Genomic DNA, 22,513 nt, shown 5'->3' with positions numbered 1-22,513 from the left:
CGTTATAGTTATTTTAGATAGGTATGTATTCTGTGGTTGGTGTAGCAGATTCGAGGTAACTGAAACTGTTTTATAGTGTATTTTTCAGTTACAGGAATTTTTTTCATTTTTGTTGTCCCAATTAACGGAATTTGCTTACAAACCAGTTTAGTTTTTGTTACTTCAACAGTCAACTGTTTTAACAATATCCATATAATAATAATGGCTCCAGTACCACGATACAGTCTTGAACTGTTGCTTCCTAGCTGTAACAAAATTTACCATGCAACTTACACAAATATAACGATATGTGGCGAGAATCATAGACAACTGTCACATTGAAATACTATATTACAATTTCTTAGTTAAACAATACATTCAGAAGTACATCGAACATTCACTAAAAACCCAGAACTCACTCTCTCAACTCTATCCTATGTGTAAAAAAAGCAAATGTCAAAAACAGTTATCAAACTATAACAATAAATTATAAATTGAGATCATAATTGACAAATTGTTTTGTATCAAATTTTATATTACATATGCCCATTACGTTTCTATGACAAAATCTTATAAAATTGTAGTTTAAATACTCAAAAAGGTTTCTAATTAACAACTTAATGTTAACAAATTGTATTAATTTTTTTACATTTATTAAACTTTTTACATGGACTTGATAATACTGTTTCCTATTTGAATTTGACAAATACTGCGAAATTGAAAAATTAACATAGTGATGAGACACCACAAAAAAACAACAAAAGAACAACTCAACAAAACAATATCAGACCCACAAAAGTAAACAAAGTCATGGTAAAAAAATATACTATAACTGCAATGTCCAATTGTGTGTCTTCGTATACACTTATTGTGAGTATACCTTTGGGCATCTGCTGTGGAAGACAAGAGCCCTTGTTTTGAGGCGGGAACCAATTATGATAATCTGCTAACGAAAAATACGTGTAAAAAAGTCGCACAATTAAAACAAGGCCCTACCTCAAATAAAGTAAAAAAAAAACAACCAATAGTATAGTTAATAATAGAGATCAATGTTCTTTGCACTAGTTTCTATCATGAATATTATACGCTTCTATAGTCGTTAAATGAATAAATTAAATTTATATTTCGCTGTAGTGACGGACTAATAAAGTTCTCATAAACAGACGTAATATGTTTACAGTCTCTCTTGGTGAAATGAAAGAATATGGCATTTTGTACTCAAATTGAAACCACAACATTCGCGAATACTAGGATATTAAAAAATCTGAAATTTTCTTCATTTTAGGAGAGATGGTAAGGTTATGGACTGGACCAGTTACTATTATTGTTGAGTAAATAATACAAAAAAGTATAGCCACCATTTTAACTAATGAAAATTAACTGAATATAAACCTTGTATGTTTCAAGGTATAACAGTTAATAATTAACGGAACATGATAGCAAACTCTTGTTTAAGGCTTAACACAGTATCATATTAAGGAAGGCCCATCAGTCAGGGATGTGTCACGCTTTGAATGCGAGCGATTTATCCTGACTAAATTAGCATACAATTTTAAAGCTCATTTATGACCGTTTGAATAGACAAATTTAAGCGGAGCTTAGCTTAAGCATAGCTTAAAATCCATGGCAACGATTATTGAGATAATGGTTATCATAGATTTTAAGCTACGCTTCGCTTAAATTTATCAGTACAACCTGCCATAAGCCCCGGTTGTACAATGTCAGTTTAAACTTCAGATTAGTTTAACTGACAGATTTCAGAAACACGATTGGTCAACTTGTAAAATATTAGCCAATCAAATCCTTTAACCAACCATTCAACTATAAACTGAAGTTTAAACTGACCGTGTACTGGGCCCAAGGATATCAAATTAGTGTAGAGTGACCCAGCCATCTGACATAACAATAAATTTTTAGGTTTTGTATTGAACTTCAGAAGAAACAAATGACACACTACTATTGGTAATCATCAAGGAAGGGGGAGTGGGGGGAGGTGGAAGAAAGAAGCGACTTCGGCCACCTCTTAAGATGAAACTAAATAAAATTTATTGATAACACGTTTTGCAAGTTGCAACACGAAATTGAATTCAGTCATTTAATTGGCAACCAGTAGAAAGCTCACTACTGAAGTTGATGCAAAAAATTCCTACCTTCATCACGCAACGATTAGATTATCCTCTCTCATATTATATAATTAACATTCAACAGTAAATTCAATTATCACACACTTCATTAGATCAATTAACCGGTATTTGGCATTTTTGTTTAAATCGCTACCTTTTCTAATCGCATGCAAACTTGCAACGCTGAGAACTGAAAACATAAAACGTTTCATGTAACATGAGATCAACTTACGTATCTTTCCTAAGGAATCATAAATATTTAAAAAATTGTACGATATACTGTCTTTTTTACTTCATACAGGATTGTACCAAAACAACCAAGAACATTCAAGATTTTTTAAAAAAGTGTGTGATACTTTTATTCCCAGCAGCCGCTTTAGCACGTGATTTTTCTTTAGACGTCTGTATAGATTGTTTAATAGATTTTATGGTGGGTTTACTTAAGTCTAAAGCGTTGCCGGTAAGTGTTCTTTCCTCCTCTAATTTCGGGTGTTTCGCTTCTGGTTGCGCCAAATTGCCGCAAATTTTCCTTTTTGTATTTGTATTAGTCTCTTCGGTTAAATTTAAGTACTTTAAAAGTTTGTCGCTGAGATCCTCCATAAGATATTCCGATACGATGCCGTGCGCGTGTTTCAAATACGCTTCGGTGTTTACGTTCTCGTCGCGCGACGATGCGACAAACGTGGCAGATGCTGCACCATTTATCACGTGTATCTTTTTTTGTTTTAAAATGTCGGCAACACGTTCGGTTTTCTTTTGAAGCCACAATAGGGTTTTCTCTTCGTTATATTTAAATGCGTTCAATTCTTCATCGCCCTAAAATAAAGAGACATTTAACTACTCCATCGCCATCTATTAAATTATTCAACAAAAGGATGTTTGAAAAGATGGCGTTACTATGTTCCACTCTATGACATATTATAATGAATGAACTGCGCGTGGCAATGATAAGCGCGGATACTGCAGGTGATAGAGAAGGGAAAACCAAGAGGGCAAGTTGTCTCTTACGGTTACGCATCTGATTGGTTTTTCAGTTTAATATGAATGTGATTGCTTCTGTTGAAAGAACCAATAAGATGCGTAACCGTAAGAGACAGCTTGCCCTCTTAGTTTTCTCTTCTCTCTCACCTGCAGTATCCGTGCTTGGCATTGGGACGCGCAGTCCATTTATTATATGTCGATGGTTCCACTGAATCAAAAGCCGATTGTCATTTCAAAACATTCTCTACTATAGTGAAATTCACATCCAGATGGCAGTACCCGTGTATAGGATAACAGTGTTGCCAATCCTACTGTCATTTTAAGTTTTACAAATTAGCTACGGTTAGAGAAATGGTTAAAAACATTTATGACTAACTGCTCGCATTTGATTTGCGGTATCTTTGTAATGCTGCAATCAGAATGTGAGTTTCACATTGCTCAAGTAATAACACAAAATGGCATACCATTGGTAAGACCGTGGACTATGTCACTTACCTACACAGGAGATATTAAATTGACTGTGACAAGAAAATTTGCACTAGCGCAAACCTTAACGGTTCAGCCGCGTGATTTACAATTGGCCTTTATTTTAAATTTAAATTTACCGCTAGAAAGTGGCGCAGGAGGAGTGGGAGTAAAGTAATCTCTTTCTACTTATTATATTATTTCCAATGTTGCAATCCCGATTCAAAAAATTAAAACAATAATGGAGAATATCAAAGCATTACGGTCCCCTAAAATATTTATAAGACTACTTCCTTTTTTTACTCTTCGACAGATATCTACTTGAAAATAATTTTAAAAACAGCTGCAAATTCCTTATGATTTAATTGACACCGAGATTGACACTCACCTTTCTATCTGCTACCATGTTTAAAGATTTTAATCCGGTACATTTTAACAGTCGTTCCATTTGTGGAAATTCATCATCCCTTAGTAACTGATCGAGTGGAATTGCTTGTGTGGTACAATATTTTTTCAGGTATGGAAGCACTGAAACAAAACACATTTGTACACCGCCCATTTATCCCTGTCAAAATCCTATTGTAAAGGTAGGTATCGTTTTTTTAAGATCTTGAGCGGGAAATTCAAAAAACAATGTAACATAAATTTAATTATGTTGTTTATTTATTACAAATAATTGACAATAAATTTAACAGTCCTAAAATTGATTAGTTTATAACAGTAAACATATTATTTATCACTCGCGAATACACAATTTATAACGGCGCGAACTATTTATTGCCGAAACATTGAAAGTAGAACTGGACCGAAACGTGATTCGTTTGCTTATACAGGCTGATTCAAATTCGAGGGCCACCATGGGGATCTCGGAAACTGTAAGAGATATGTAGGTAAACCTCTCGCCAGGAAAGATTGCCGGTCACAGAACACTTGATCCCGATCTACAATCTATGTTTTTCTATAGATGTGAGCGACTTCCGGGATAGTATCGTGTCAATGTTGAACAAAAACACTTTTTGATCAACATTGGCACGATCCTATTCCGGAAGTCGCTCGCATCTTAAGAAAAACATAGATTGTAGATCGACACAAGGTGTGCTGTGTCCGGCAATCTTTCCTGGCGAGAGTTATAGTTTAAATTTGGTAAAGTTGCGTATTTTGATGCTTAACAAAATGCCGTTTTGAAACTGAAAAAATTCGGTCTACTTTCAGAGATATCCAGAGAAAAACCAAATTTTGCAAAATCGTTTTTATTTTTTAGTGTTAGTGTTTAGTATTGCTAATTTTGTAATTTTTTTTCTATCGAATGAATTAGTCCAGGAAATCGAGACTGAAAATGGATGCCATTTCCTGCAAAAAACGAGAGTCGTTCCAATTTTTTTTGCATGTCATGCAGAAATACTGGTGGTTAAAGAATCCAAGCTTTTCGACCTCCGCCCTTGTGCTTCCCCCGTACCACCCTTAAACGCATAAGAAATTTGGTTGGTTTTTTAGTTTTTTCATCATATCTTTTTTAGGTTAATTTTACAAAAAAAATATTGTTATCAGAAATTGTAGACTATAAAATTGTACACAACTTTGATATATACACTACTTTTTTGTGACATGTTTATTAAAAACGATATAGAGCTTCAGAGTTGCTTATATTTTTAAGAATTCTAAAACCTGAATATAGATGTTTTAACCAAATTTTATATTTTATCTCTATAATTAAGACTTTTATGAGAAAATATCTTGAACTTATCGTGGTATAAATCCCCCTACGCTGCACCCTTACCAAAGGGGATGCATAATAATTCACCTTACAACCCTTGCTAGTGGGGACATTTGAATCACTGTGAGATTGTAGGGCTTTCTAATATACGTTTGAAACAAAAAAATGATCTCACTTCAGTTCATCTTTCATATCCTTCACCCCCCCCAATTGGAAAACTACTTCTCATTTTGCCAAGTTAAAACCCCTCTATTCCCTGACTATGACATAAAAATTCCAATATAGCGTCCATAAGAATAAGAAAGTGGATTTTTATTTACTCGAAACTCACAAGTGATAAAAAATTTTGTTTTAGCACTATCAGAAAGCTGAGAATAGCTATTTATGATATGAGTGTTAAAAGTAATGTTTTACTTTGTGAGTGAAAAAGTTTGCGAAAGGAGCGAAGCGAGTGGAGCAATTTCACGAACTAAGTAATACTTACTTTTAACACGAATACCATACAACATTTTTTGTATAACTGCTCCTTAATTCTTCTCTAAGAACTACTCCCTTTGGATAATAAAATATATCACATGCTGGCGTCATTTGTCATACCTATGTTAATTTCTGACGTTTCAGTAATTATTATCAGATTGGCTGTGAAGTGACTGTATTAGGACACGCCGAATCACCTTAGTTACCAACAAACAACCCTGTTTTGTTCTTGTGGTTTTTTAAAGTTCTTGCTAGTGTTTAAAGCTTAATTTCGCGTAATGGAGAATAATAATACTGATGAATTGTGTGTTCCTGGCGATATTGAAGAGGCTGCCAAAAGAGCTACGTTTGAATTATTACCGAAAAAATCAGCTCAACAGTATGACATTGCATATTGTAATTTTCTCAGCTGGTGTAGAATTAAAAAAGTGGAGGGAAACTTCAGTGAACCCGTATTTTTAGCTTATTTGGAAGAGAAATCTAAAATATGGAACTCGTCAACTTTGTGGAGTAAATTTTCAATGATCAAGGCGAGTGCGCTCGTTAAACATGGTGTCGATGTGAGCAAATATTTCAAGGTAATCGCTTTCTTAAAGCGGAAAAATGAAGGCTACAGTCCCAAAAAATCAAAAACCCTTACGTTTGAGCAAGTTCGAAGATTTATAAACGAGGCACCAGATGAAAAATACTTGATGGTTATCAATCATCGTCGTTTTTTCCTGAAATATTCAAATTACAAATGCACTGCCAACCCAGTTGGTATAAACACGTTTGGAAAAATGCCCTCTACCATTGCCGAGTTTCTGAATCTTCCGGACACAAAGGCGTATACAGGACACTGTTTTAGAAGATCGTCTGCTTCTTTGTTGGCGGAATCAGGAGCAAATATCACCGAAATAAAGAAGCACGGAGGATGGAAGTCTACATCAGTAGCCGAGGGTTACCTCGACCAGTCTATTACTCACAAAAAGGCTATTGCTGAAAGAATTATTCCAACACCTAGCTCCACCATTACACGCGCATCATCCACTTCACGTCAGAATATGATTGCTAATGGTCAAGAAATTAAAAAATCAGTTAATTCAAATTTATTGCAAAGCTCTTTAAATTCTCAAGGTATTAATATCAGCAACTGTTCCAATTGTACTATTCATATTAATGTTCATAAATTATAATATATTCATCTGAATTTGTATACAGTTCATAATAAAACTTATGAGTTGGTTATTTGGATGATGTACCTACTCCTTTTACGGTCCACACACATAAAGGCATTGTTACAACGAGTAGAATTTCGCTTTCACTTCATCGCATCGACATGGGAGCTACGATTTTACTTCATATCTAAGAATAAGGTATACCTTGGCCCAGGCTTGAACACGCGTCGGCTTCACTTGGGTGAAAGGTTAACCCTTCCTATCGCCATATATAATGCTGGAATGCGCGTTGCGTTGCCACCGCCACCACTTCTACTTGGTTGAAAAACGGCAGCGTTAAACATATTTTAACACTAGTGTTAAAAATATTTTTAACATCTTACCTTGTAAACGTCATCTTTTAACTCTCTTGACAGCCATTAAAAACGTCACTTTTATTGACAGTTATACAGAGTGAGCAACAAAGATTGAAGCGTGCCGCTTCAGCTAAATTGGCAATGTGCCGCTCATAGCATATGCTGATTTGATACAAGATACGAAATACGAATAGACGCACGTCACTGTGACAGCGCAGAACGTCATTTTCGTATACAACTTCATACAAAGAAGGTAGTTTTGATATTAATAGGAACAAGCGGTGATGACGCACGCTTCAATCATTGTTGCTCACACTGTACAAAAAAATATTTATATACTCCGTTCAATAGTTATTGTCCAAGTAGGTAGCCATGGAATTTTGTTTTTAGGTTTAATAAAATTAAAACTCCTTATCAGAATCAGCTGTGAAGTACAGGAATGTCCAATGTGACTATTTGAGGTTAAACGTGCAATGTTGTCAGTGCTTTCACACTTTGTTTGCCACTAGACCTAATATGTTAATATCGGCGTCATGGATACGTATCGGTCAATTGTGATTTATAATTAAGCAAATATGCCGAAAACCATAAACTCAGATGCGAAAATGCAGATTTTAAATGCCTACAGGCATATAAAACAGACAGGCCAGACCTAAGGAAAGCGGAAATCTTAGCCCGGCTTAGTGACATTTGGGATGTGAGTATTTATGCATTGAACTTAACTTTCGGTCTAATTTTGGGGTTTGTACTATTATAGGTAAGTATCAGAAAAAACCATTGAAAGAATTAGCTGGATACTTTTGAATTGAAACCTTTTGGCCCACGACCTAAAACTGATATTATATATAAACATTTTTCATTCCGGGAAGATTTGCAACGTCTGATTTGGAATTATCACTCGAAAAATGAACATGGCTCGTTTTGGATTTTTGGAAGGGTGTAATCCATTACAAACTTGAAATAGTAACGATAGGGATTATCACAAAACTATGAACGGGGAGATTTTTCAAAATTGGATGGTTAATCAATTACTTCCATCAGGCAGCTGCTCTAAGACTAAAAGGTTCCCCAAAGAATAGTAAGCTACCCGCCGGAAATAAGATTAACAGAAATGTACTAATCATCAAACAGCACAGACGCAAAACAAAAGACCCAAGGAAACACATTCCAATGGCACCGTGGAAGCAAGAACTACACTCAAGCGCAGTTAGATATCAATGCGGTCGTTGAGGGCATCACGGGTATGATGGTACTGACTTATCGAGCAGTGGTTATCTTCTGAGAATCTACACCACACAACTCCCAAAGCTGGTCCAGCTCCAGACTAAAGCTGCTCGAAGTTTAATCCAGCATATCGGCATTTAAATGTGGAAGTGTTTAGTTCATAAAGACCACCACCAGCAACCTGCTATTAATTACTAAGCATATAATTGTAAAATAAGTTCATATATATAACAGCCTTTTGAAATTAATAATGTTCATTAGAGCCATTTGCCTACTCAATAAAGTATGAAACGTATTGATCAAGTTGTATCTCATGAAACTTATACGTATTTAACCTATAACAAAATTACCACAAAATCCAAAACTAAATCTGGCAACTAGGTTTTGCACATTGACAAATGACAGGAAATGATGATTTTGTATAAAATGGACATATGAGTGACAGCACATATACACAGTGAATTTCATCACCCTAACATGGCCTACTACTGGGCCAATAACTATTGAACGGAGTATACTAACTTAATGTGACTTTTGAATTCATAATCCACCTCACTTTGTATCCTTTACGCATTACGATCTCCTCAACGACATCCATGTTGGAAAACTGTTCATTCACGCGTGACGTCACACCGTACTCAGAAGTGTTCCACTTAAGGTTTCGCCCACAACGCCTCTAAGCTAGTGGAACGACAAAACCGCGGTCGCAGTCGTGATCGTTACGGGCGTTGAGTGGAACGTACTCTATGAAAACAGATGAAAACAATAACCTAACCTACATTTTAATTAATAACAAATTGCAACTTTGACGTTTCTTTCGCATGCGCAGATTGTACGGATGTTTAGGCGTTTTAGCTTAACGTTTCATTATGTGGCAGATGGTAACACTATCGCTTGCGAATTATGCGTCCATATTCTTTCCTTGTCTAAGGGTGTAACAGAATTGCGTAATGCGTTATCTAATTCAGGATTTAAACATACAAATATACCTACACTAATAGAGCACAGTATTATCCTTTATAGGTGCCAATGTAATAAAGCTTGGAACAGTGGCAAGCAGAATAGAGAATCCGTATATTGTTGACATGGCTTTATATTACACTCGATACATTGACGGTATGTGATCCACCGAATTTTATCCTGCTAAGTTTTCAGGTTAGACCATTTTTTTTCAAATACCAGCGTATATATATATAATCGATTAATATAAAATGGTACATCAAAAAGCTCTAAATAAATGGATATTATAACTGGTTTAGTATGGATAACTATAATATATTGTGTACTTTTCTTTTTTGATACATTTTTCAAGGTAGGACATGAGATACTGTAGGGGTATTCATGTAGCTGTGTAAAGTATTGGGTAACTAAGTATTCATTAGTTTCAAACAAACAACATAGCCGATAGCCAATCGAAATATCAAATTGCAACGAAAAATTACAAATTCATATTTTTACAAGAGCTCTACAACTTGTGAATACCCCTTTTTTCTTTGATGATAACATAATTATTATTTTGCAGTCTTGTGCACACTATCCATACATCAAATTTCTACATGAGACAGGATTCAAAATTAAATTCTTCCATCTTCAGTGGAACACAACATCCTTAAATCGAATATTTGTAAGATGGGGTAATTCTAACATTAGATTCTTTAATATTTGGTTTTCTGTTGGATTGTACGCGACGTTGGTGTTACTACCAATTTCTGTTTGTTTAATTTTGTACGCAATTTTCCAATTGTTATGTAACAAAAGCTATGAAGAACAGAATATTATTGTTGAGCCAATAATACCAGGTATAAACCTGCCTATTGCAGAACTAGGGTACTACAGTACTACGCTAATTTTTTGTAGCATTATTCATGAAGCTGGACACGCATTAGCGGCCGTTAAGGAAGATGTTCATTTAGTAAATGTAGGCATTACACTTTTATTTGTTATTCCTGTAGCTTATGTTAATATTAATTTTGAAAAACTTTCATCACTAAATCCGTGGAAAACTTTAAGAATTTTATGTGCAGGTGTTTGGCATAACTTGGTGTTGTCATTTATAGGATTTCTTTTGTATATGATTATGTCAAATGTTTTTGCGACCATGTTTTATGTAAATAATGGTATATACATTACAGAAGTTAATCCTAATTCTCTGCTAGCAGGCTCTAGAGGACTGCAAATAGGTAATATCGTTACAAATATCAACGACTGTGTTGTAAGGGACGAAATCACATGGAATAATTGTTTGTTAAATACATGGTACAATAAGCCTGGATTTTGTGTAACAACAGACTTGGTGCACTCTGTAGATGAAAGCATACCAATTTTAGAGTTGCCAAATGGTGGTTATGACTGCTGTGGTCCTACTAAACCAGACTGGTTGTGCTTTGAATATGCTGATAATAACGATGGGATATTAGAATTACCTCCCCATATGTGTCTGCCGGCTCGTAAAGTGGTGGAAACGTGCACATCTTTTTGTGATTTAAATAGTCGGATATGCCCAACAAACTACCACTGCATTTACCCATTATTGCCAAATTCAACAACATTGCTTAAAATTAAAGTTATCCAAAAACCAGATGTTATTTACATTGGACACCCGTTAGATGTTTTACATGCCACACATGTTTCGCCATATATTCCAAGACACTTTTTTAATACACCCAAATTACCCGATATGGTAATGAAATTGTTAAGGTACGTTATCTCATTTTCTTTAGGATTAGCTTTAGTTAATGTTATACCATGTATCTATATGGATGGACATCACATTGTTAACCTATTGACACAAATAGTGTTTAAGGAAAGACTAAAATCTCGAAGTGCAATAACCTTAATATCAGTTATAATATCTTTAATAGGAACTGCCTTATTAATATTTCTTTGTATCTACTCAATATGGTCTAGAATGCTTAAATAAATTCTACTTGGCTAAATTGATACTAGTTTGTAGTTCCCTCAAACTTCTCTCGCCATACTTTATTAACATTTTTATTGTCATTTCGTCAGTATGATGTGCATTGTTTCTGAAATCTGAACGAGCCCAAGTCTTCAACTCTAAACGGTGAGAATTATCTGGGATTTCTCGAATTGCTTTTAAAATTCTTCTGTATAAGCTTTTAACTTCTTGCTTCAACAGGAACTGTAAAAACATTATTAGTGTAGGTAATGTAATTATTGGACTACTTTGATATTCAATAAAAGTGAAATTTTCTTAGATAAGAAAAATATAAGCCCAGTAAAGCACTAGGCAGCCAATCCAACACAAGGCTGCTTATTCGCACCCGGCCAGTGTGTGAGCATCCATATGTGGGATTGGTTAGAGCAGCTTGGCTGCCTAGTGCATTGCTGGTCTAAAGATCAAGAGTAGGGAACCAAGGAAAAGAAGTAGAAATTACAGTTACTGAAGTCATATAAATATTAAATATCATTGGCGCAAAAAGTGCTAAGGTACAAAAAATAGTAAAACGGGCAAACCTGTTTTAAGTTTAAAATTGGTTTTTCTATTTTTGCCATTATAGCATCAAAATGTTCATAGAAGTAAGGTTATGTCGTTAAAAGTTAAAACAACAAATAACAGTGTCGGACTTAGGTGAAATTACAGTACTCGAGACTCGTCTGTCATTTTTGAGCCCCACTGACAGTCCAAATCTGTGCACAGAACAACTGTTTTTAATGTGTGAAATTTACCTTCAACACTTATATTTATGCATTTAGTGAAGTGACTACTGTTTAAATAAAATCGTTTAACGTTTATTTCATTACCAATTATCGATGCAAATGTTTTATAACACATAAACAATGTTATACGGCCGAAGGGGGGAAATTTTCTCCAATAAACTAATAGCGTTTTCGATTGGCAAAACTCGTGCTGCACGAGTGCAATTTTTACGTTCTATTGGTAATTTTAGGGCAATTTTCTGTGTTCCATTGGCAAATGTGATACAACAATTACGCACTCAGTGCAAATTTCGACGCACGAGGTCCGTGAGCTCGTGGAGCTGCTTGTTAACAAATTTTCAAAACAAACGTGGGACAATTTGAATTTGTTTCTTGCGTTGGGAGAGTTTTTTGTCGTCATTTAGCGATAGCGAAGATCGATGAACTAGCCATAACTTCTATTTTACAAAAAGTTGCACTTACTCATTAAACTGAACGCCAAAAATTGGTCCTTTACAGGAATTTCAAATTTATATTCCTCATCGTTTATCATAAATAATACTGAAATCGTTTGTCATTTTTTTGAATAGAGATTTGTCGATTACCTAAATCTAAAATGAGGTTATGGACAAATGACAACAATAGTTATTTGTTTCATTAGTACAAAAAATGTCAGTTTTCGGGACGAGGAAGATAGTTGCTGGACGACGCGTTAGCGGAGTCCAGCAACCTTCCGAGTCCCGAAAACGCATTTTTTGTACGAATAAAACATAAAATTTTTTCTCCAACCCCCTTTACTTCAAATTATATTCGAATTTAGATTCAGTCACAGTTTCACTACTAGTATAAGAACTTCTGCTTTCTTGTCCTCACGTGTCATGCCACTCTAGTTTTTAGGTTAACTTATAACCTATTCGTTCTGACTTCTTACTTCTCACCTCTCGCGACTTTGTAGGGAGCAAATCTTGAGGTAGCATGTTCTGCCGTTTCGTTTCTATAATCTCTGGCGGAGTGCAATCCATGTCGCTATCAGTTTCAGTCATTTTATTGTATACACAATTAATATTGTTATATTTTGTATTGAAATAAAAAACTTACCGTACAGTTTTTTAATTAAAATTAATTGCAATTAACTTTTTCAAATTTTGAATTCAAAATGACAGATAATAGTGCAAGGGGTCTGAAGTAGATGGCGTTACGCGCGACGGCGGGTTGTATACGTATTAAAATTACGTTCATCGAATATGTAAATTACGTTACACATGGTTTAAATAAAAATAGCGAGCGTAAATCATTTTCAATACATGTACATACGTATAGGTGACATCATTATTTGCATTTATATGCAAAAAGATTTGATTTGTATGTATAGAAATATCTTATAACCTGCAATGTAAAACGATGTCAATGTGACATATCTCCGTGATTGTAATTTTTTAATTGGCCAACTTTCAAGGTCAATTTCTTTTTGGTACTAGGACCAAAAGTATCTACTTTTTGTACAGTTGCCATGGTGAAAACGATTAATCCGCAAAACGTCAATTTTACGTACCGAACACTGTCACAAAATAGCGTCTTATTCAGGTGGTTGGAGAAAAAAATATTTACGAATATTTATGTTCCATTGAGAGCAATTTTCACATGCATTTCTTCAGTTTCTCGTGCAACACTCGTGCAGTACGAGTTTTGCCAATCGAAAACGCTATAACTTAATGGCCTGCATAATTTTTGATAAAGTTTTTTCCAGGAGGCAACAAAATTTGAGTGAGTTAAAAATAAAGTTATCCAAGATCGATTGTATTTTAGGGAGATTAAAACAAGGCAAAAAATTTCACAACCACTAAATCTTACGCATTCATACACGCATTTTTATCGCTGATAAAAAGCTACGTACCTTTAATCATTTAAAAAAACATCTGATTGGTTAGAATTTGAAACGATCACCAAACTTAATGTTACCATTCGTCCCGCATTGAACGGGATTGTCCCGTTTTCAAATCTACAATTCCGCAAACCCCTTGTCCCGCATTGGCCTTATGTTATGCGGAATTCGAGTAAGAGTAAGTAAGAAGCAAATTTTCTTGCAAGACTTGCAGAATTCTCATTGGTTTAAACCGTTGAGTCGGTTGAGTGAAGGTATTACCATAATATAATATTACTTTAACTCTGTTTTCTCCTCCCCCACCCTCTACTCGACTTAACCGATTTATTTCAGTGTTCTACAAAATTGCACCGCGTTGACCTTGAGTGTCAATGAAACGCTGATTTATGGAAGAAGTTTCCTTTTGGTTTTCTCGTGTTTCAATGCGTATTTCTAAATATTCGTATTATATTTTGTGTTAGCGATTGTGGTTAAATTCTTTTTGAAAACTGTTGCATAATTGCAGAATTTCCTTTCATAAAAAACACTCAATTTGATTCTAAAGTGCATTGTACCTACTATATGCAACAGTCAATTTTCCATTTCCTCGGGTGGAAAACATGATGCCAAAAACGTCTTTTACATTATTATGGGAGAGGACACCTGAACTTCCTCTTTTGTTGGGAGACGCTGCACCCCATCAGAAATGTTTAAATTTATTTTTACCCAAAATCGTCACGAAACCTTCATTTTCATGCCTACTTTATGTAAGGAAAATGTTAGTTTATTTCATACTGTCCGGTAGGTAGGTATATGTTCGATTACACTATCATTTTGAGTCCGGTAGGTGAGTTATTACAGCATCAGAGCCGGTAAGTGTCGCTAAGCAACACTTACCGGACTGTTATTTGTATACATCAAATTTGACATCTTCACACAATTAATTAAAAACCCCAACATAAATTTGGCTGTAATTCTTTATTTCAAACATTAACATTGATTGTAATGAAACAATATGTTATTGCCCTCAACACTAACGCCTGGGCCTGGGTTATTACTGGATGTCGAGTTAGTAATGTTTGATTCCTTCTGCTGTAGAACTTCAATGAAATTTTCACCGCCTTGTACCTATCAGTTATATCATACGGGCAATCTTAACTTTTCCTTCTACCGAGCCTTCGATGTATTTTTCTGCCGTCGATGAGCTTTTCCATGCCCCACGACGCTTTAACACCGAAACCCAGGCATAAAAATCTCAATGGGGTCATCCCGCCTTCATTTTTTATTTCTGATCCACAAAGTATATTAAAATTAAAAAGACCCGTGTGTCCTCAATTTTTATTTGCGAGTAAAATAAACCCAAAATAAATTATTGAAAAGCTGTGTTTTTAGTCCGAAACGCTTCAGACTAAATACGTCACAAACCTACAACCAATCACGTAGAAGTGAGCTGGCAACCTTACGCGAGGGTCTGACGTTTGTCACATTTGACGTTTTGAGAGGGATGTTTAACTGCATCTAGCACGACAGTGACAAGTGCCTGTGACAGATGATGCAAGTTATAAATGCCATTCTCCTGCAATATTGCCAAGTCGTTATGTCATCTGAATGGTTCTAGGAGCTGATTGGTCGGGCTTATTACGTCACAGAGCCCGCCACAATCATATCGTTTTGGATAAACCTTTAAAACCGCACATGTTCATTATTTTTTTGCTATCAGCCTCTATTTTTAAATAAACTTTTACTGTCCAAAAAATGTTTTGTGGTTTCAGGTACACGCTTATTAAATTAGAACTGCGGAATTCAACTATACTATAAACCCCCATTCAAAAACTTACTGAGTCCAAAAAGTATGCCAACATGACTTTTTCCTCTACTTGTTTCGCCCCATGTTCGTTCCTCCATAATTGGCAAAACACTTAGTACTCTTTTTCATACCTTGCGGCCGACTTCTTAGGAACTAACTTTTCGGTTGCTTCATGAGATTTCGACAGGATTGTATCGGGAACAGTGGAACATCCCACAACGTTTATAGCGTCCATTTTTAGTGAAAAAAATTCAATGTAAACAAACTACAAACTATAGCAACGGCTGTTGCCACAGAAATAAGGTAATGCGATTTTTACAATTTAATGAAATTTTGTAATCTTTTAAATGAAATAATGATACAGAACAGACTTACAGTATGAAATAAAATACGTTACGATATACGTCCGGTAGTACTTGTAACCTACCGGACTTATAACGTAAATAACTATTCCATGACAAGAGGCAGGCCGGTCTACTTTTCCTGCCCCCTCCCCTGTCACATCACCGACCGCACGTCACTTTTCCTGCCGCACCTGTCACATTGCTAAATGTCTATAATGACACCTGTCATCATTGACAGAGATTGGCATTAAGTAAAAGTTCTATATGAAAATTGAAATTTTATATTAAAATACGATTTCGGGTAAAATTTAATACAAAACTCGTCAGTAAAATCAAAGAGTATACTCTTTGGTAAAATGACATTACTTGACTCGGAAATTAAAGTACTTGGCGCCTTGTACTTCAATATTTCCTCGCCAGTAATGTGTCATTTTCCTGACTTTTATCTAAATAACTATTAAATTTGCGGGTATACCAAAAGCTTAATAAAACATGTAAAAACAGTTTTGTATGTGTTACCGGCAAACTGCGAAATCCGGCATTTTGCAAAATCCCTAGGCATTTTGCGAAATGACTAATGCAGCAGGCAAAGCGTGACTGAACAGAAAACCAATAGAAGGAATGCAGTCTAAACGTGAGCGCAATATTTAGCAAGCACTTAAATAAAATCGCAATCGTCCCGTCGTTTACCATCCAATGGTAACGCTGTATGCGTTATCTGTGAGAAATGACGAAGCCTTCGCACTTTGCCTGCATCTATAGGCATTTCGCGAAATCCCTAAAGAGAGGCAGGCAAAGTGCGAACTCCAGCTCCATTTCTCACTGCCTGTTGGAGTCGTCATTTCGCGAAATGCCGGATTTCGCAGTTTACCGGTAACATTTGCACCTTTTAATTCTGAACTTTTTCTGTAAAATGAACAGGAGGGCAGGATATTGTCTAATTTCCCATGTTAAATCCCTATGTTCCTACTTATCGTGCACCACCCGGTACATAACTATCTTATATCATTGAATAAAAAATTAAGAAGCTTCACGCCTGTAGTGTGAATTGTCTCTAAAAAATTACAGTGAAATATAGATGGCGCCACTTTTTATTACAGCCAGAATTTGTTCGTATTACCGTTGAGTGAAAAATTAGTGTATTACGTGATACATCGACAACTTATAGGCGATACTTCTACATAACCAACACTTACCTAACCTAACGTCCCTTGTCTATGACTTCTACAGTAGCACGCTTTGCAGGTCGTTGTACCTCCACGTCTTTTCTCTTATCTGCGTATATGCTCTCTTTGCGAATCAGTATTTAACCTGTAGCGTGAATGACATAAATATCTTATAGGTTGAATCACCTGAGATATTGTGTTTGTCACAACTCGTATAAATCCATTTAGATTTTAGATCGAGATTAGAGAATACAGGTGTTATTATTCACTCAAAAATCATATCGTAAATCACCAATGATAGTCCAGGGAATAGAGGGTTATAACTTACAAAATGAGAAGTAGTTCCAATTCCAACGATGGTCCTCATATGTGGGCCGCGCTCCTTCGCGTACCCCCTGGTATAATAAAGCTGCCTTAGCGAGCCGTTGGGCAATTACACAGTTATTTTCATGCTTTAAGGAAAACCAGAAAATTCTGTTTACTTTTGAAGCCGAAATTTGCCGATTTTGTTTTTATTTTTTTCTGATGCTACTTATTTGAACAGATACAGCGTTGAGTGATTTTCAATACAACATAATTATAACGTTTGGTTTCTGAGAAATCATAATAAACTTTTTTTTATATAGCTGGTAAAAAAGTATACCCTATACCTTGAATATAAAATATTTTATATATTTTTTATGGCGAATTCAATGATATACTTCATTCAGAAGAGAATACCATCGAAGAAATTTTCCAGGAAATTTCTCCCATATGTATTCTCGCACGATTCATTTATTCTATGTTTAATCGTCTGCAAATAGGGATGCATAATTAATTTCCACTTCCTTCAGTCAGATACTTTTACCACAGATTTAAATTAGTATATTTAAATCTGTGCTTTTATTTTATATAAATAATGTCTCTTACAAAATAGTAGACTAATAATTTCATATAAAGAATTTGTGTAACTAGCACAGATACCGTCCGTAAACCTGGGCTGCGCATACGTGATTCTGGCCAATCAGCTCTTCTTTTACGTCTAAGAATACGTGTACCAAATTTGATTGCTATCGGTTCAGTCGTTTATCCGGAAATGAGTTGAGAGACCACATCGAGATTTTGTTTGATTCGGATTCATGGTGCTTCAAAACGTGTATTTCCGTTAAAAAAGTGGGGGTCATTTTTTACTCTGAATGCAATTTACATCTCTTACGAAGGTGCGGACGGTAAAAAAATAAAATTCCCCCACAAATTTTTTGTTAAGGAAGCGCAATTCTCGGATCATAAAGCTTTAAACCTTCAACTTAATTTTGTAAAATTTCCGGAGAAGGACCCCCGGACTCGGTCATATCTAGATACGGTCCTGCCAGAGCAGGCGAAAAGAAAATTGTTCAACGAAATTTTAACAGCGCGGATACGTTTTGGGATTGGGATATTTATTTATATTTAAAAATTGGATTTGTTCATGCGGTATCACTTTCGTTCAATTTTTGCGTTTATGTCTAACTTATTTATTCTACTGTGTTTGACATAAATCTGAACCCAAATCCGAAGTTGTTTTGTCATATAATAATTTTCTAACTATCCTAATAGGTACATAGTAACAAAATCGCGAAAAAAGTAGAATTGATTGCAAACCAACGAAGCACCCCGACTTCAAAATTTTATTAGAAATGTGGTTAAAAAAAGAAGGAATAAACTTGCCTTATCGCCGTTGCGTTTTTATAATAATAAATTCTTTTTTGGAAGCATTTGTAATCATACATTTAGCATTTAGGGTAGAAAGTTACGATGGTCATGTTAGTAAACGCGTGCTGGTCCACAGCAGGACTATGTAGTGGGAGTTTTCTTGGTAAGGGTAAGCCCTTTTTGCCCTCGAGTTCTATTCGTATTCAGTATAAAGAATAGGAACCTATAATAATCAGAATCGCTACTTAGCCGTGTAGTCCGTCGTATGTTTTGCCACCCAGCACCCTTTCGTAATTCGTTGTAGTGATAAGCTTATGTTATGTCACGATCACGCGCATGCTTGTAAATTTAACTTGCGTGTTTATTCAAATCTGGCGGGAATGACCTCTATTACAAAAATAATCACACATCGCCTACAGTTCGTAAAGCTCTCTCAAAGTATCTCAAGCATAAAGCAAAGCTCGCAAATTCGCATAAAGTGAAACGGTAGTGTTGTCAGTTGTGCCAATAAAACTGCATAATGGGTTGTATTCTCGGTTAACTAAGTACATGTATCGTATTTAATGGAGAAAAATACCGAAGGAATTATAACCAAAATTAAGAAAGAAATACCAGATGAAACAATAACAGTAAGTATGTTTGTTGTAGTGCAATACTAGGTATACACATATTACCTAGCTGATTTCAAAACATCGCGTTACACGGATCACCTTACAGAAATACAATTCTTCTTTTTGTCCGGCGTATATTTATAGGTAAAACAAAACGAAGTCTATTTTAGTTACATTATTTTTTAATGAACTGTAAAAGCGGCAAAACAGGGAATGGAAAATGTGCTATTAGAGGAGAATTTTTGTAGTATGTAAGTAAACACGGATCCAGCACAAACGTGAAATTTAAACATGTTACATGATAGGGGGTATCAAATCGCAGATGGGTGGAAACTGATATCCATCAGCAGGCATCGTAAATACATGTTATTTTATACTGCGCAGCGAACTTGGTTAATTTCGTCAGATGCTATATTTGTGCATTAAATGTAAATAAAACACTTCTTGACATTCGACTCTGCTCTGCTTTAATACTAGTACGAAAGATCATACTAAATACTAAATGATTACCTTATAATTAAAAGCATTGCATAGGTACCTATCACAACCCGCTAGCAACAATATCTATTTTCATACAGTAACTCGATACAGGGATGATGTTTTCAGTTTTCAAACTATGCGAAATTATAATCTGAGGGTTAACGAGTTCAATTTTAAATCTACATTTGGTTTTGGTAGATACCCCGTGATTTTCCATTTTATGTACTACCTAGTACCTAGGTAACCCTAAACTGATTCAGTATATGTAGATACGTATTGAGAAATAGGAGTAGGGTTCAAATAAATACAAATAATAGACACATAATTTTGTCATGTGCTTTATCAACGTATAACAGTTATCGGTGGCGTAACTTACCGGTGTTCCACGTGTGCCACGTACCTCAATGGTCCGCCTCCGCTTGGTCACGCAATCTAGAGTAGTCTCCAAGTGCAAGCCGACTACAGCTCAGGAATCTCTTTTAAATAGTTTTGAGAAAAAAATTTTAACAAAGAGTTTTTATATTTGTTAATTTTTTGTGTAGTAAGTAACCCAAATGGCATAAAATGCTATTTCATTAATGGCAATAATGACAATAATTTGTCCAATATCACCATAACCTATAGAAGCAAATAATTCCTTCCTCCATATAGTCAAACAACATGTTTAAAACTGTTTTTTGAACATCTTTGCTTGACGGTCCTGATGTTACTTTTGGCACATTTCTAAAAGTCAATAGTGACATACCATTCATGATGATATCTAGCTTCGGCTGCTGATAAGTCTACGTGTTCCACCCTTTTCGTAACTAGGTACTTCACTCAAATCATCTTTCCATTCAGTACCTACATTTGCATATTTTCAAAATTTCATTCTTTTTTTTTTAAACGTCTGAACCATTACATTACTTCCTCCTATTTCTTGACCGTTTTGATCCAGGAACTAAAACTTCAACTCCCTAAAAAGGACAGGTCGTTTTGTAATCAAATGCGGGCATTTTGGTCCTCGTTGTTTCATTCATTCATTATTTTTATTGTAAAATTTTCTTTTCTTTGTCATAAGTCATATAGTACTGGAGTATATTCATTTCTGCAAGTCTTGTTGACTGTAATTTCTTGAAAATTTTGTAATTTAATAATAATACGTGTCTATTATCAACAGATCAATTAGCAAATAATAACATTTTTATTGACACATAAGCATGATAAAAGGTGTAAGTTCACAGACACAAACCCCGCTCTTGGTCTTCCACTTGGACCAACATCCCCAACGGGAAGGAAGAAAAATAAAAAATACAATTAAAAGAAAGAAATAAGTAAGAAATAAAATTTACAATATAATTACTAATTGGTTCACAAAACGCCCAGTTTGCCAACAATTGATAAGAAGTAGTGGTAGTGAATGTGGCTTATTGAAAATGTAACTAAAAGACGCTACGATGTGCGTCGGTAAATCTAACATTCGCTATTGCGCGAAATAAATTGTAAATAAAATGTAAATAAGATATGAGGAACAGTTATGAACACTTCAAATACAAAATAACATAAATAACTATTTCTACTGTGTACAAGCGGATTTGAACAGAGGTAAGGGGGCGGAGATGTTCTTGTAAAGAATTCTATAGCTTATACAAACATTATAATAATAGCCATTTATTGAGTTGCACATAAAATAGAATGGTTAAACTTAAAATTAATATACATTTACAACTTATACTTCTGTACAACCCAATGGAGCGAAGTTCAGACACGTAGAATAAACTAAACTAACGCCTGTTCTACCACTTAACCCCTTCTCATTAGTTTTTATACATTATAGAACTTTAATGCCTACAGATAAGCAGTTCATACCAACTAAAGCGAATTAGCAAAAAATAAAACTTTGGGTAAATTTGAATGCGAAAAACATGAAATCAAAACCAAACTAAGAGAGAAAACACAAGTATAAATTGTGCACAAGCTTTTGTTTTGACATCACCAATGGATATATTTCTTGCAGACGTCTCAATCGCCCTTTGCGAGTACTCTCTTCCGACAATCTGTCCTTGAGGTATAAGGGAATACATCCGATCACGACAAGAGGTTGAAAAGGAGGGCTATGGTTGGTAGAAATTCCTTTCGTTGAGACCTTTCATTAGAGTACCATGAAGGATAAAACTAGTTCCACCCCCCCCCTTCCCCTCCACCGCGTACTTTGATAAGAGGACAGAAAGAAGGGCAGTAGTGGGTAGAAAACGGTTCCCCCCTTTTAGACAGCGAAATTTGATGGCCGTCTAGCACATCTTCAAGGTATAGGCTACCTACTGGATGGACGGACGGACAAAACGCAAACAATAGCACATTTTTTTAATTGTTAAAAAATGCGCTGAAAAGTACCTCTTGAGATTTACACCTGATATGCCGTAATGATGGAAATGGAAGTAATGCTAGAGAAGATTAG

At 35.2% G+C, this 22,513-nt stretch overlaps 2 protein-coding genes and 1 long non-coding RNA gene across 3 annotated transcripts; 2 read left to right on the top strand and 1 right to left on the bottom strand.

Annotated features, from left to right (window-relative positions):
• Window positions 1-312: 312 nt before the first annotated feature.
• LOC116182624 (ribonuclease H2 subunit B-like) lies at window positions 313-4,107 on the bottom strand. The gene is made up of 3 exons (XM_031503166.1): window positions 3,937-4,107; window positions 2,674-2,918; window positions 313-922 (listed from the first exon to the last, which is right to left on the bottom strand). The coding sequence occupies exons 1-3, from the start codon at window positions 4,105-4,107 to the stop codon at window positions 913-915; spliced, it is 426 nt and encodes a 141-aa protein (XP_031359026.1). The 3' UTR covers window positions 313-912.
• Window positions 4,108-9,607: 5,500 nt separating this feature from the next.
• LOC116182625 (membrane-bound transcription factor site-2 protease) lies at window positions 9,608-11,414 on the top strand. Its single transcript, XM_031503167.1, has 2 exons — window positions 9,608-9,788; window positions 9,999-11,414. Exons 1-2 carry the CDS (start codon window positions 9,714-9,716, stop codon window positions 11,394-11,396), a joined length of 1,473 nt encoding a protein of 490 aa, XP_031359027.1. The 5' UTR covers window positions 9,608-9,713; the 3' UTR covers window positions 11,397-11,414.
• An 8,208-nt stretch (window positions 11,415-19,622) lies between these two features.
• Window positions 19,623-20,051, top strand: LOC116182627. The gene is made up of 2 exons (XR_004147577.1): window positions 19,623-19,847; window positions 19,902-20,051. It is a non-coding gene; the product is annotated as an uncharacterized LOC116182627 (long non-coding RNA).
• Window positions 20,052-22,513: the final 2,462 nt, after the last annotated feature.

This window comes from Photinus pyralis, unplaced genomic scaffold, assembly GCF_008802855.1.
Source record: "Photinus pyralis isolate 1611_PpyrPB1 unplaced genomic scaffold, Ppyr1.3 Ppyr1.4_unclustered_Scaffold6334, whole genome shotgun sequence".
Lineage (NCBI taxonomy): Eukaryota > Metazoa > Arthropoda > Insecta > Coleoptera > Lampyridae > Photinus > Photinus pyralis.
The sequence above is the reverse complement of the archived record's forward strand: the minus strand, read 5'-3'. Positions and strand labels throughout refer to the sequence as shown.

Excerpts from the sequence above, each read along its gene's own strand:
- LOC116182624 (XM_031503166.1), bottom strand. The coding sequence starts at position 4,107 with ATGGGCGGTGTACAAATGTGTTTTGTTTCAGTGCTTCCATACCTGAAA. Across the intron at positions 2,919-3,936 it reads ACATGGTAGCAGATAGAAAG|GGCGATGAAGAATTGAACGC; the intron begins GTGAGTGTCAAT and ends TCTTTATTTTAG.
- LOC116182625 (XM_031503167.1), top strand. The coding sequence starts at position 9,714 with ATGGATATTATAACTGGTTTAGTATGGATAACTATAATATATTGTGTA. Across the intron at positions 9,789-9,998 it reads TTTTTGATACATTTTTCAAG|TCTTGTGCACACTATCCATA; the intron begins GTAGGACATGAG and ends ATTATTTTGCAG.